Raw genomic sequence first — 16,157 nt, 5'->3', positions numbered from 1 at the left:
ACAATTGCACATGGACAGCACACAGACAGCTTGCTCCAGGTGGACCACTTGCTCCAGGCAGCTTGCTCCAGGCGGACAGCATTGTTCCAGGCCGAACCATTGAACACGGACAGCACACGTACAGCTGTGGGCGGGCCCCTTCCCCCTTTATATACACTTGGGGGGCTAGCCACGCCTCCACCCAGCTCCCGCCCTCCACCCTCATTGGTCAAGATCCTCCCAGATCTGACCAATGAGGGGGCTGTAACTGGGCAGAGCGGGCCAGGCTCCGCACGCACGCGTCTGTTGGCTGGCCCCGATCCCCCACCCCTTCGCCTGCGGCCGTTCCTCCTTCCCCGGGGCAGCAACAAAGGCTCCCAAAAAGGCAGGAACCCGTGCATATTAAAGTATTTGCACTTAGCAACCACCATAAGGAACTTGTAGGTTATCCGGGCTGTGTAACCGTGGTCTTGGAATTTTCTTTCCTGACGTTTCGCCAGCAACTGTGGCAGGCATCTTCAGAGTAGTAACACTGAAGGACAGTGTCTCTCAGTGTCAAGGGTGTAGAAAGAGTAATATATAGTCAGAAAGGGGGTGGGTTTGAGCTGAGTATTGTCCTGCAAAAGTATTGTCCTGTAAGTATCAAGATAATGTGCTAATGAGGGTATGGTATGTTAATATGGAACCATTGTATCCTGAAGTGATCTGTTAATGTGTGTAATCCAAAACTAATCTGTATGGCTATTGTTGAATGTTGTCTTTGTCTGGAGGTTTTTCAGGGCAGGAAGCCAAGCCTTATTCATTCTTAAACTCTCCTCTTTTCTGTTAAAGTTGTGCTGATGTTTGTGAATTTCAATGGCTTCTCTGTGCAATCTGACAAAATAGTTGGTAGAATTGTCCAGTCTTTCAGTGTCTTGGAATAAGACCCTGTGTCCTGTTTGTGTCAGTCCATGTTCAGCCACTGCTGATTTCTCAGGTTGGCCAAGTCTGCAGTATCTTTCATGTTCTTTTATCCTTGTTTGTATGCTGCGTTTTGTGGTCCCGATGTAAACTTGTCCACAGCTGCAAGGTATACGATATACTCCTGCAGAGGTGAGGGGGTCTCTTTTGTCTTTTGCTGATCGTAGCATTTGTTGTATTTTCTTGGTGGGTTTAAACACTGTTTGTAGGTTATGTTTTTTCAAAAGTTTCTCCATCCTATCAGTGACTCCTTTAATAAATGGCAAGAATACCTTTCCTATGGGAGACTGTACGATCAGCAAAAGACAAAAGAGACCCCCTCACCTCTGCAGGAGTATATCGTATACCTTGCAGCTGTGGACAAGTTTACATCGGGACCACAAAACGCAGCATACAAACAAGGATAAAAGAACATGAAAGATACTGCAGACTTGGCCAACCTGAGAAATCAGCAGTGGCTGAACATGGACTGACACAAACAGAACACAGGGTCTTATTCCAAGACACTGAAAGACTGGACAATTCTACCAACTATTTTGTCAGATTGCACAGAGAAGCCATTGAAATTCACAAACATCAGCACAACTTTAACAGAAAAGAGGAGAGTTTAAGAATGAATAAGGCTTGGCTTCCTGCCCTGAAAAACCTCCAGACAAAGACAACATTCAACAATAGCCATACAGATTAGTTTTGGATTACACACATTAACAGATCACTTCAGGATACAATGGTTCCATATTAACATACCATACCCTCATTAGCACATTATCTTGATACTTACAGGACAATACTTTTGCAGGACAATACTCAGCTCAAACCCACCCCCTTTCTGACTATATATTACTCTTTCTACACCCTTGACACTGAGAGACACTGTCCTTCAGTGTTACTACTCTGAAGATGCCTGCCACAGTTGCTGGAGAAACGTCAGGAAAGAAAATTCCAAGACCACGGTTACACAGCCCGGATAACCTACAAGAACCAATGAACTCTGACCGTGAAAGCCTTCGACAATACCATAAGGAACTGTTTGGTTAAATAATTTTTAACTGCCTAACATAAACCAGGCCCTAGATATTAATTTGACTGTGTTACATCCCAATACTCCGCTCAGCATGGACTTTTCTTTCAGCACAGGGCTCCTGAAATACATTGCTCAAACAGTAACATGGGCCAGGAATGGCTCTGGACTAGAGCTCAATGGGCCGCACTAGGCCCACCCTCTGCTATTACAAGGCCCCTCCCCCATAACTACAGTGGCCTGGAGTAAAAAGTGCTCTGCCTCTTAATAGAGGCTTAATAGGATGCTATTTACAAGGTGATGTCACTTACTTCCACGCCTGCCCATTTCCACACATTAAGCCTCTATTTATTTATTGGTATATATTAAAACATTTCTACCCTGCCTTTCTTCTTGGCTCAAGGCAGCTTATTATAGGGACAGGGTTATTTTTCTCCAGGTTGTTGGCAACACTACCCATAACAAAACAACAACCATACAATACTGACTTTCCACCAGTTCCTTTTTTTGCCATCCCTCCTGGGACAAAATCAAGGATTTCTTAAAAAGAAACAAAAATACTACTAGTGGGGGAAAAAAACTGAGATGTGAGGGAAAGTAACAGTGACATAAATGTTTCTGCATTCCTCATTTGCCTGCTTGAAATCATTCCACCATTATTTTCCAAAGCTCCCTGTATAGTTCTGTAGACACAAGGGAAGAGAAAATGAGTGAAAAAGAAGAGTACAGCTAAGCAACAAAACCCACCACAGCAGCAGCAAGAGCAGGTGCTACTCAGGTGACTAAGTAGTTGTCGTACCCTTTTTGCTGTTCTGCAATCACTCCCTGTTGTAAATCTGAAGCGGAAACTGCATTTAAACAATATACCAAACAGTTTCTCCAACCTCCCAGGGTTTCCCAAACTGGTACCTCTCAGGTGAGCAGAGGCATTGCAGACACCATAGCAACTGCGGCATCCAGCCAGCTCAGAGGAAGGCACAGCTGTTTCACAGATGGAGAGCGGGCCACAATGCTGTGGTTGAAGGGGCAGCCTTTTCTTCCAAGGAGAGGTGTTACTTCCATGCTGAGTCAGTGGCAGTGCAATCAAGGTTATATTCCAGACCTATCACTGAAGCCACCTGGAACATTGTTCATTCTTCAGTTTCCTCACCACCTCAAACCTAGTTGGGAAATGGTCCCTCCCCTTGAGAGACATTGGTACTTCCCAGTTGAGTCTGAAGTTCTGTGATCATTGTTTTAATTGCAGCTTCCTGGCCAGTTGTGAGGTGCCAATTTCCATGAGTCAGTTACCAAAAAATTGCTTGATATTTTAAAGGAAACTTAATGGTAGAGTTATTCATTTAGCAAAGCACATTTCAGCCAAATACCCCCAAAACTGCTTAAGAAATGAAATGATACCACATTTGATAAATTACTACTACTGCTTATGATTCTTTATAGCTGCATTTCATGGTTCCCTAACTGAACCTTAGCTAGATTGCCAAAAGCGAGCATTTGCTGGCTTCACTTTTGTTTGGCAGAAGATTCTCAGCACGTTTGGAAGTGAATGGAGCTGAAGAAATCTAGAAAGCTATTAAATCATACTGAGTAGTAAAAATATGAAGTGAAAATGGCACCTTAGAGACTATCTGGTTATTGTGGGTTTGGGCTTTTGTAGTCAATAGGCTACCTCAGTTATTCTCAACAGGCACCATATGTTCCCCAGGGGACAATCTACAGAACTTTGAGGACAAATAGAAACTTTCCAAATGCCCCACTCCCAACTTGCAATGGTTTCTGACAGCAAATGATGATGAGTTGTTTTACACTGTCCTTAGCATAAAATCCTAGATTTCTCCCCGCAGGAATGCAGCAAATAGGAATTAAATCTAACATTAAGAGGTTTGCTGATGGCCATCAAATAAGCACCTCAATGAAGGTGTGTGAAAGATCTGAATATCGTATGAGTAAATTTAGCTCTGTAATTCTCTTGCTGATGGTGCTGTTCTTATGGTGAGACATTCGATGACAATGTTGGGTACTTATGGACAGCAGTGGATTAAAGGCTAAGAATCACAGGGGTGCCTTATTAGATGCATATTGCATCAGCAATTCCTGCCAAAGTGCACAGTTGAACTTAACTCTGCTGAACTTAACTCAGGCCATAGTGCTTCAGGTTCTTTTCAGAATTCTAATGACAGCAAGCCCAACAATGCACTCACCAGGCTAGATTATGAATAAAACCATTTTATTAAGCATAACAGCACACTACACTAGCACATATTTTAAAAATAAGGGGCTCTACACAATTCTTGCTTCCTCTCCAGAGTATCTTAGGGCACAGTAATGAGAAGTTAGCAGATCTTTTGATTTTCTATAATTATGGGATATGTCTTTCTGAAGCAGAGTTCAAGCAACAAGCTCACATTCTAAACTCATCCCCAGCAATTACATATATTAGCTCCTTAATTGGAACAAACAAGGAGGCATGAAAAGACAGAACAAAGTTATTTGCCTTACTGTAGCAGTGGCTCATTTTCATGTATCACACATACTAGGCAAGATATATGCTCCGAATATGTGACCGCAACATCAGCCCCTTTCATATAATTCATACCCTGCCAACCACATTCACCACAAAGTTTGCAGCAGCTCTACTGATACAAAAAATAGCTACAGGTCCTACTACTGCCCCCTTTTCACAAACCAATTACACGTATAAGAGATTTAACACACATTTACATTTTGAGACCTCCTGTGCCTTTAAATGAATGAGAAACAATGTACGGAAACGCAAGGAGGATACATGTTAATGTGCAAACCAACTTGGGACCCACTTTCCATTACATACAGAGGGGTGGTTATGCACTGATGTGTACCATGGCTCACCTAAACAGAGAACAAAAACACTTAACCAAAAGGAAAGTTGTGGCATGAGCAACTGTGCTCACACCATTCTCAAAAGTAATTTTACAGATTTTCATGCAAAAATCTGAAGATAAAGATAAAAGAAAATTAGACAGCCTAGAAAATAGGCCACAGTCAACCAACAAACCACAGTGAAATGGAACTTAAGGAATAACAACAAGAAGTGTATTTACTGTCAAGAGGTTTTTGGTTTTCTAATTATCACTAGAGTTGCTCTCTACCATTCAGCATATCTACAGCAAGCATAAGTTGGATTCTCCATTTACCCCATTTTTACCCATACTTCCTCCAAGGAATTCAGGATGGCATACATGGTTCTCTTCCCTCCCTTTGGTCCCAGTCAATTTGTGAGGTAGGTTGGGCTTAGAAAGAATGGCTGACCCAAAGTCATCCAATGACTTCAAGGACACTATTGAGATTTTAGATCTAGACTGGGACACAGCCTAACTGGATAATTTTAGATGCATCCCTAATCTCATACAGGCACCATAATTCTACAAATGATAAATACACAGATTCTATAAACGAGTTCAATACTGCAAAAATATTGGCAAGTCTTTTACATGGCATCCACTGATTAGGATTTGTATCTGTTTAAATATCTTTCTATATTAGGAATTTATCCAATAGATTTTGTATTTCACTTTCAATACATATTTGCATTTTCCTTTTGTTCTTTGTCTTGTGTGAGTGAGGATTTGAACCCAGGTCCTCCAAGTCCAACCTTCAAGCCACTATCCATACAGTGATTGGCACAGGATGCAATTTTAAGAGCAGTTAACAAACCACGTTTCTTTTATTGGACTTGTTTGGGAAACACTACTTATATAACACATCTCAATGTAATGTAGATGGAGTGTATTAAAAAAAACTCAGGTAGACAGATGCCTTAATTCCAGTACATTCCCTAATGGTGGAGTAAACAAAGCAATTTATGGTGGCTCAGAAAGGAACAATATGGCTTGCTGAGGCCAAGAAGCAAACCAGCATTTTCTGCAGAAACACTAGCACTTGATAGTTGTACATCCAGATTACAGGTGGGAGCTCTACCACCACTATTTAGCTCAGCTTCTACGGGTAGTGCAAAGAAGCAGGGTAAATCTGAACTTTCCCACTGAGCCCTCTGGACTACACCTCAGAAAGATTATAACTATTCCATAAATATCCCAGATTAATTCTGATCCCAACATCAAATCCACTTAAGAGACTTAAAAAGACTCAATCAAGCCTGTAGCTCACAGACTGCTTCCTTTGAGACGAGAAATACTTTATCACAACACAGCAAAACATTTATGTTATTTCTGATACATCATTTGTACAGCTGGAGCATGGAAGACAACTGTCTGAAAACATGCAGAGGGCTCATTTGAGTCTTCAAAGAATTCTCAGGTACTGAATTAACGGAACATTTTAAAAATATGCCAGTAAGGGTTGTACTCTTAGGAGCCCTCTTTTTATTAAAAGGAGCCCTCTTTTATTAAAGAAGGAGCTTTGTTTTCTAAACCGCAACATATTCACTCAAATCCATTGGCTTTAGGAGCAATTTCAACTTTTCTAGAGACTCAGTTGGAAGGATTTGCCCCCAAATGTGTTTCAAATCAATTGCTGGATGAACATTCCTAGTCTACTTTTGTAAAATTAGAAGCAAAATACTTTATTGTTTCCAAGTTATACTTTTCTGACCATACAAAGAAGTTTATCCTAACCAACAGGAAAAAAGCAACAACCCCCAGAAAATGGGAACAAAGCATTCGATAAGATACCAAGTAGTGAATGAGAACAGTACAGATTAAACAAACTGGCTGCCAAGCATGGAGTTGAGTTTCTGAGATATACTGAAAAGCATACAGTAAGAACTTCTTACTCCATTCTAACCTATTTGACTGAAAACCAGAACTACCACATAAGGAGCGGAGAATAATCCTTAGATTTTATTCTTTTTAAAATATCCTCTCTGTACGTGCCCAAACACTGCTGCAAGTACACATTAGCATCCTATGCCCAGGGTCTCTAACTTTAACTTCCTATGCCCGGGGCACTTTTAGAATAATGAGAACAAAATGGCTGCCATATAGGGCCCAGGCAACCACAAAACGTCTTCTATGGTACTGGAGCCAACACAAACTGCTGTGAGGTTCCAAGCCAAACATCTTTCTACAATGAATAGCTGTTTTCAAACAAGTAATTCCTGCAGACTCAAAAGGATGCCTCCTGGAGTAGTGCAATGCAACTTCTGCTCCAATTAGATAGAGGAAAGGCAGGATTGTTTTTTTGCTTTGGGGAAGAAGGAAGTGGGCACCAGGGAACACACTGGTGGGTACCACAGTGCAAATGGGAGCCATGTAGGAACAATTCCAATGGGAACCTCTTAGGAATAACTGACCAATGCAACTAGCAAAGTTGTATGTTTCAGGAACTAAGTTGTAGCTACTAGTGCTAGATAGAAAGCTTGGACTCCAATGTTTTGCTAGATGTAACAAAAAAATCCAGGAAATAACCACCAAGGTAGAAAACAAAGAGGTTTGTCATGGACTGACTTATAGTACAGCAAAGCAAATATTATTTGATGAGACTATAACTGAAAAGAGGCACGTCTGTCTCAATAGTGCCTGCAGAACACCACACTGGAGACATATAAACCTAATCACAAATGATCGTTTCAAATTCTTACACATATTTAACTGAAAACACAAGAGCCTTTTACTTTAGCTGATTAATCTTATGAGTTAACATTATTTGCTCAATTAACTTTGCATAAATTTGCGTAAGAGTAAAAGCAGTACTTCTTTTGAGAATACATTCTGAAGGGGGGAAGGGCTCAAGACACCACCTTGCAAAGAGGCATTCCTTATCATGTGATAAAATAATGAATGCTTCTTCTAAGATATCACCTTTGGTAGTTTTTGTAAGTGTTTGCATTAAATAAAAAAGGTAAAGATCCCTGTGCAAGCACCGGGTCATTTCTGACCCATGGGGTGACATCACATCCCGACATTTATTAGGCAGACTTCGTTTACGGGGTGGTTTGCCAGTGCCTTCCCCAGTCATTTGCAGTAATTGATCAAAAATAAATAAACAAGGCCCAATCAATTAAAAACTTTCAGTTAACCTAACCAAACTAAAGGCTGCTGCCCCATAAGCAAGCGGGACCTCAACACCTACTGCAAGTATAAGTTACTTGGCAAATCTTACAAGAGTTCAGTCTAGCAAAAGTTGATACTATGAGAGCTTCAACCCTGTGGCCTTCAAAGAAACATGTTTTGCCAATTGCAAAGGAATTAATTAACATCGTTAAAAGGGAGGAATTGAGCAGGTGTAGTTCTTTTAACTACTCCCAAATGGGCCTTACTTTACACAGTAACACAGTTAAGCAGCTCCACACAGGAAGCAAGCAGTACATGGTTAATTAAAGATTAGAACACTCTGTAAATAGACACAGAGATTAAGAGCAAACGGGTTCCCGAAGCTCAACAAGTTTGACTCGAAGTAGTCGCAGTTTGGCAAGCGGCCACCCTTGCCGTGTTTACTGACCCTCTTTCTACCCCTTTCATTAACCGCTCCTCCTCACGCTGCTCCAGGCCCGGCCCCTTCGCCTTAGCTGGGGAAGGCAGCAGCTGGGTCTTGTCACACCTCTTTCCCCAGGCACATTTTCCTGAAGTCACCTCGCTCGCTGGCCTGCGGGAAACCCTTCTGCAAGATCCCAACCTCTGACGCTTGTGTAATCCAACGGAACTGCCGAGCCACGAACCCGGACCACGGCAAGCAAAGCCCGTCGCTTTAAACCACGGCTTCTGAGCAGATGCAAGGGAGAAAAGCGCCTCTCCTTTCCAGCCTTCTGTTTTCACACACACCGCAGGCGCCCCAAAGCGAAAACATCGCCCAGAGAGCAAAGAGGAGCCGTCGGAAGAAGGGGCGCGGGCTTGGATTTAGGAGTCCCGACAACCACAGTAATCTGGCTGCCTCCTGTCCCTACGGGGTGTCCCAAGTGCCCCCCTCCCCGGTGCCCTAGAAGACGGCTCGAGTGCTCAGATCCCGTCCGCGGGCTGCCTCCGCGTCGACGCCTCCCCCCACCCAGGGCCGGTGCTACCATTGGACGAACTAGGCGGTCGCCTAGGGCGCAGACCTCAGAGGGGCGCTGATCTGGCCTGAGGGGCACCGTTTTTAAACAAATTAGTTTATTGGGGGGAAACTGCAATTGGCAATTTATATTTTTAAAGAGACGTACCACAACAGTGCTAGGGGACATAATTAATTATGTGTGTGTGTGTGTGTATAAAGTGCCGTCAAGTCGCAGCCGACTTCTGGCGACCCCTTTTGGGGGTTTTCATAGCAAGAGACTAGCAGAGGTGGTTTGCCAGTGCCTTCCTCTGCACAGCAACCCTGGTCATCCTTGGCGGTCTCCCATCCAAATACTAACCAGGGCTGACCCTGCTTAGCTTCTGAGATCTGGCAAGATCAGGCTCGCCTGGGCCATCCAGGGCAGGGCATAATTAATTATAAATTATAATTAATGTCTTATAAAAAGTTTGGTGCTTTTGTTTTTTTCTGCAAGGCGTCTGTTTTGGAAAATTGGTTAGCTATGGGGAAGGCACAGGTTGGTAGCCTTGCCTCGGGCGCAAAAAGGACTGGCCCCGGCCCTGACCGCCCGAAGAGGCCCCTGGGCAGGCGCCCCCGCCGCGCGGCTTACTTTTCCTCCTTGGCGCCCTCCTGGCCGTCCGGCGGCGGCGGCGGCGAGGGGGCGGGCGGGTCTCCGTGCTGCCGCAGCCGCCCGCATGTGGCCAGGTGCCGCCGGTGCTCGTCCTGCAGGCGGCCGTTCTCGTGACCCAGCTGGGCCACTTGCTGCTCGAGCTCGTCGATGCGCAGCTTCTGCTTCTCCAGCAGCTCCTGCTGCGTCTCGATGATCTTGTTGAGCTCCTGCAGGTACTCGGCCGCCTTGCTGGGGTTCTCCGCCGGCGCCTCCATGGCCCGGCCGGCCCCGAGCCCGGGCGGGGGGGGGGGGAGGGTCGCGCGCGGCGGCTCGCGGGGTCCCGGGACGGGGCCGCCCCGCTTCAGCAAGCCGGCGAGGAGGACCTGCGCGGCGCGGCGCTGCTCCGGCTCGGGCCCGCCATTGCCCGCTGGCCCTCCCGGCCGGGGCGCTCGCCCCTGCCTCCCCTCTGGGCCGCCGCCGCCCGCCTCCTCTCTCCGGCCACGTCCGCCTCGGAAAGTGTGTGCGGGGCGAGTTTCGCCTCTCCGCCGCTTCCCTGGGCGGCGGCGGCGGCGCCTGCTCCGGTCTCCCGCGCTGGCTCCCTCACGCAGGCGCCTCCCTGCCCGGCTCCTCTCCCGCCGCAGCTCCCGCCGAGCCACGGCAGCCCTTTGCTCCGCGCGCGGGTGCGGAGGGGCCGGCGCGGAGTTGGCCCGAGTGCCCGCTGGGCGTCGCGCCGCCGCTTCGCCGGCTTCGGGGAGGAGCCGCGCCCGTTCGCCCCAATGACTGGCGGCTGGAGCGCCGCTCGTGGCTGCTGCCAGCGCGCCCTCCTCCCTCCCGGCCGCCGGGCAGTGCGAGCGGGCCCCCCCCCCAACACACCCGCGCCCGGCAGGGCGGGGAGGAGGGGCTGCTAGCTGACGGCTACCTGGGCGGGGGGGGAGAGAGGCTGGCGCTGGCCACGAGACACCCCCGGGAAGCGAAGGGATGGGCGGCCAGTCGCCTCGCCGAGCCTTTTGGCGGGAACCTGCCGGGAGCCTTTAAAGGCGGAAAGGTGGCTGGCTGGGGGGGGTGGCTGGCTGGGGGGGGGGGGGCGGGCTGGAGGGCAGCGCCCTCCTCCCCCCCTCCCCGCTAGGAGGCATCTCCGCCAGCAGGTGAGGGGGCCAAGCAAGGCAGAAGCCTCGCTGGCGAAGAAGTCCGGCGCGAGGGCGGAGAAAGGCAGGGAAGCGGTTTGAAGTGCGCTGTGTGTGTGTGCGCGCGCGGTTTCTTTCTTTCTTTCTTTTTTAATGACTGGTCCTCCCTCAAAACCATCTGTGCCCCCTTCGCTTGGACCCTCAAGCCGGGCGGCGGAGGGACCTCGGTCTCTTCGCTCGGTTGGGGGCAGCTTTGCAGTGCCCGCCCGTCCCTCCGTCCCTCTGCTCCGGAGCTTTCGAGCCCCGCGGAACTTCCACCCACCGCCTCGCTTGCCTTGCAGGCGCGGAACGCTGCATGTCGGAGGGAAGCGGGGGGGGGGAGCGCGCGCGTGCTGGGGAGGGGGGCGACGATTGCGCGAGGCGGAGGACCGGCTGCTGGTGCCTGAGCGCTCGCTTGCCTTGCCTTCCTCCCCCACCCGCCGCCGCCCCCCCCCCCCGGGGAAACCAGGATATTATGGCGAGCGGCAGGCTGACAGAAGGCTGCTGCCGCCGGGAGCCGAAGCTGTTTGAAAACATCGCCGGCCGTGCGCTCCAGGCGGCGCCTCCCCAGCCGTATGCCCAAAGTCACGCTTCCTCTGGCTGGTAACTGCTGGCTGGCGGAGCGGCAAGCGCCCGCTCCTCGGCCTTGTTGATACGCCAGTCCCGCTGGCGGCAAGGCGGCATCCCACTGGAGGGGGACCGACTGGCGTGGATCTGTTGGCCGCGATCCAGAGGCCCGTCCGAAGAGGATCTGGTCTGGAAGACGAGCTGGCTGAAGAGAGTAACTGGTGAGGGGGGGCTGCTTTGCCGCCTTTCATCTCCCTCTTCCTAATCCTCCTCCCCTCTGCCTTCCCCAAACTTTCATTGATACTCAGATACCGTCCGCAGCAGGTTTGCTGCCTTGCTGCTGATTTCACTGGCCCCTCCTTCCGCAAAGTCAGCGCTTCTGGAATTTCGGCTGCAAATCTTGCTAATACTTGACAGAATAGGCAGTTTGTGTGAAGAGGGTGATTCAGCAGAAGAGGTGACCCCAGGGCTGCTGGCAGCAGAGCTCTCGGTTTCGGAAACCCCCCCCCCCTCCAGTGCACTCATTCCATTGGTATAACCAGGGTTGCTCTGCAGCACAGGGAATGCTAAATAGCTGTCTTCAGTGTTATTTACTTCCAAACTATAATAACTAGGAGCACTTTTTGATAGTGTTTCAAATCCCCCGTCGCTATTGCAAAAGACTGCAGAAGGGGGGAATTACTGGGAGGAGGGGGGAATCAACTTCTGCTGTAGCTATACTGAAGCCATTTGGGCTGTCAGCACGCCATAAACACAGGCTTCTGAACCATGGCATTCTGTAAAAAGTCAAGATGCTCCCATGATACCTGAAACTATTACTAATCCACGGAGATACCACTTAACAGCATGAGCCAGGAGGAGTATTTTCATATATGCCAACACAGATCCAGTGTTTGTCATCAAGTTTCTGTAATAGAATGTTTCATTCTCAGATGCTCTTCATCAAGGTATATTAAAGCAGTGGAAGGAGAAATTTTCATCTTCTTGACCCTGAATCTTCTGAAAATAGCCTTTTGGGGTTTATGCAAGTGGCTTTCACTTACCTTTCTTTAAAAAAAAGAGAGAGGTTTCCTTTAAACAGTAATGTTTCCTGTGGATGAAAACTTCATCACTTCCCAGAGTGATACCAGGTTTCACCTAAATGCTGCAGAAGTGTACCGGAGAACCACCATCTACTGTTTAGTGTAGGATAAATTTGTACAGCTTACTTCTGAGTTAATATGCATAGGGTAAGGCTGCCAGGCTGAGAAATTACCAGGAGAAGATTAAGGCCTTTCTAATTTAGTAGAGTTTCATACTGTCTCCTATTAAGAGACAGCTTTTTGCTTGATCAAAATACTATCAGATTTTTTGGTATATTTTATGGTGTTTGCTTTATTTAGAAATTGCTTAATTCTGTTTTGTAAATGTGTTGTTGTTTATGTAACCAAATATTCCTTACCATTTTTGGTGTTTTGTTTATTTTGTAAATTGTCATACTGATTGATGGTGCAATATTAAAGATAATGATAGCCATGTTATATAAGCAACTCTTGGCTTTCTGAAGATAGGGAAGCAAAGGTTGCAAATAATAATTGTTGAGAGACCTTATTGTAGAGTTTTTACATTGGTGGGGGGCAAGGCCTTTAAGAGTTGCGTGACAGGCAGAGTCCAATAGGCACAGCTGTTCCATCATGCAGATATGGTGATGTGAAAGGCTGTAAGGGTAAAACATCTGCTTTTTGTGCTCTAGTTAAAAACAGAAGCTTCTGCAAGGAAAAAAGGTAACAATACCGTTTTGACTTGCTTGGGAAGGGATACCTTATTTACCCCCTTCCTGTGGTTTGTATATTAATTTGCATATTAAACGAATGTTTCCCCACTTTTACAAAGCCATATCAGTTGTGAACTTTACCAAAAATCCAACAAAGGTCATATAATCTCTCAGAAATAGTCCCTCTGTCCATTAAGAGCTTTCTCCTACAGCCTTTTACCCTTTCTCCTCCCTGAGGATATCAGCAGTATCTACACTGTTGAGTTCATTAACAGGTTAATTAGGTTCACTTGTCAGTCAGAAGAGAGCCACTTTCTCTTGGCTGGACAGAATTGCCTCAAAACTCACTTTACAGGAATCTTGCTTTTAGACAAACACACAAGTGCAAAAATAAAGTATTGCATAACCTGGCTTAAAGGTTTTTTAAGACTAGCCACTAGTTTGCTAGATGCTGCTGGGATCCTGCTGGCAGTGTTTAGAGAGAGAAATCACAGCTCTTACCACAAGCTTTAAACAGTGTATGCACTTCATTGCACCGGATGAATTAAGAAAGCTTGCCAACTAGAAGGAGAGGAACAAATCCACGTATTTATAGCATCAGTATCACATTCAAGTTCGTATGCAGAAAAGCTAGTTGCCGACTGCCTGTGAATGGAGATGCAGGGTATTGACTGCCAACTTAGAAAAACAGGAAATTTCAAGCCAAGCTTGCTTAAATGAGAAAAACGTTGTATTTGTTTATTTGCAAGGAGTGAAATATAAGCATTATAACCATGTTAATTTCCTTAAAATTAGCAGGGACAGTTTAATTTTTTCATTAAACTATTAAGGGAAATTTGGGTGCTTTAGGTCAAAGTACATCTCTTTTCAGTAGGTCTTTTAGTACAAAATGTTAAATTTACTCATAAGTACTCTTATTCAAAGTTTATGACAAATGGATACCTTTCTCCTATTGATAGTTCAGCCTGGCAATATACAAGGAATTGCATTTACTGGAAGAAAGGAAGGATTTGTTCCTAATGACTGTCTGCTTCTCCTTAGGAAGGCACACTACATGCTTTGAGAACAAAGTAGCCGAGCTGGTTCAGACTGTTAGTCTACTGCAGCATTCTGTTTTCATCATTATTTCAGCTGGGAGTACTGGGAGGCATTCTCTGATGGCAGTTCCCTGTTTGTTCTGACTCAGCAAGTACTATCCAAATGTATACTGCTTCCATATACGGATGAATTTGCGGATGATCTGACTTCATGAATATGTACAGCCACCTAATCTAAGAGTTTCCGTCTTGACATTAGGAAGAATTTAGGAAGAATTTTCTAACAGAGTGGATCCTCAGTGGAACAGACTTCCTCGAGAGGTGGTAAGTGCTCCTTCCCTGAAGGTTTTTAAGCAGAGGCTAGATGGCCATCTGTCAGTAGTGCTGATTCTAATGACCTTGGGCGGTTCATGGGAAGGAGGGCATCTTGGCCATCTTCTGGGCATTGAGTGGGGGTCGCTGGGGTTGTGTGGGGGAGGTAGTTGTGAGTTTCCTGCATTGTGCAGAGGGTTGGACTAGATGACCCTGGTGGTCCCTTCCAACTCTATGATTCTAATCTAGTGGCCATCGCTACATAACTTGGAATATACAAAGCATCCTTTAGGACAAAACTACATATGAAACTAGGCATTCTGTGACTGGAACTCCTGTTGTAGTGTTTGACAGTCAATGTGGATTGGCAGTGTTCTATTGGGTAAGGGTTAGGTTGCTAGTTTTGGGGTGGGGGAGAAGACATACTAAAAATAGGAAATAGCACAGCATAGCCCCAGCACCACTTCAAAGCCCCCTGGAGCTTCTTTTTATACCCAGATTGGGAAGGAATTCAAGTATTGGAACTCTAGTCCTTAGTATATTCTAAACCTACTGCCAATCAGCTACACTTGAGTGAGCCAGTTTATTACAAGTCCATGTGTTTGAGGGAGTTTATCTACCCACATTATCTGTGTCATTCATAATTTTATAAATTTTTCCCATGTCTCCAGCATGTGGCATAATTACTCAACCGTAAATCCATTTAAATTCAACGGGACTCAGTTCTTAGTAAATATGCTTGGAATTACAGCTTTTGTTGTCTCCCTTTAAATTTTTTTAAAAGCTTTAGCTTTCCCTTGTAGGAAAGGTGCCACACTCCTTTCATTTCTTTACTTGTCATTTTCTAGTTATTTTTGCATCCTTTGTGAGCTATAGGCAGCAGAGCTTTGCATATCAAGCCAAAGATGGCTGCACAATATATTTGTATTAATCACATTGTTTTTTGATACTCGCTTTTTAAAAAAACTCTTTCCTAGTAATGTGACATCACCCCATGGGTCAGGAATGACCTGGTGCTTGCACAGGGGATAGTTCTTAATAGTTCTTAATACTGAATTTGCCTTCTTTTCAATGTTGCTGCATAACCAGTTGAGGAGTCAAGGAGTTGTTGCAATCACTCCAAAACTTGTTTCCTAGATAGCCACAGCTGATTCTGGTCCAGTCAGTATGTGCATAATGTGTGAGTGTGGGGAGGGGGAGTTGTCCCAACTTTGCATTTGCTTCCATGGGACAGAGATTTCAATGTCAGATCTTATGAAGCTGATCAATCCGAATTTAAGAAAGCAGAAAAAGGTGTTTTTCCTTTGAGCAGCAAAATGAGGATAATGAATGGAAGGCTTTGGGAGATACATTCTTTTGTTCCCTCCCATCATTATGGGGAAGGGAACAACCCACGATTTTCTTTTATTCCTGACTTACTATCCTTGACTCTCAATCCCAGTGTTGCTCTGAACTCATTATAATTAATTTATATCAATTTATTTATTTATTACATTTGTCTTTCTGTACATTGCTCTTTCTCTTCCTCTCCCATTTTATCACCACAACAACTCTTTGATGTAGGCATGGGCTTAGAGCCCATTCCTGAAAGGGGGCAGAGCTGTTTAGGAGCCAGCGTGACCCTGCGCCAGTGTAGGTGCTACTTTATCACAGAATAAAGTGGCATTTATATCAGCACGGGGGCAACTGGGAACCACAGAACTCCGCCGGCCCCTGCCACCAGTGCAGCCACTCTGAGAACTAAATCTCATAAAAGAATGCCCACACCTCC

At 46.0% G+C, this 16,157-nt stretch overlaps 1 protein-coding gene across 1 annotated transcript in view; it reads right to left on the bottom strand.

Annotated features, from left to right (window-relative positions):
* IQSEC1 (IQ motif and Sec7 domain ArfGEF 1) overlaps positions 1 to 9,829 on the bottom strand; it is a 414,894-nt gene extending 405,065 nt beyond the window's left edge. The window contains exon 1 of the mRNA XM_056861538.1: positions 9,555 to 9,829. Coding sequence (XP_056717516.1) covers positions 9,555 to 9,829 — 275 coding nt within the window. The remainder of the gene's footprint in view (positions 1 to 9,554) is intronic.
* Positions 9,830 to 16,157: the final 6,328 nt, after the last annotated feature.

Source organism: Euleptes europaea, chromosome 1, assembly GCF_029931775.1.
Source record: "Euleptes europaea isolate rEulEur1 chromosome 1, rEulEur1.hap1, whole genome shotgun sequence".
NCBI lineage: Eukaryota > Metazoa > Chordata > Lepidosauria > Squamata > Sphaerodactylidae > Euleptes > Euleptes europaea.
The sequence above is the reverse complement of the archived record's forward strand: the minus strand, read 5'-3'. Positions and strand labels throughout refer to the sequence as shown.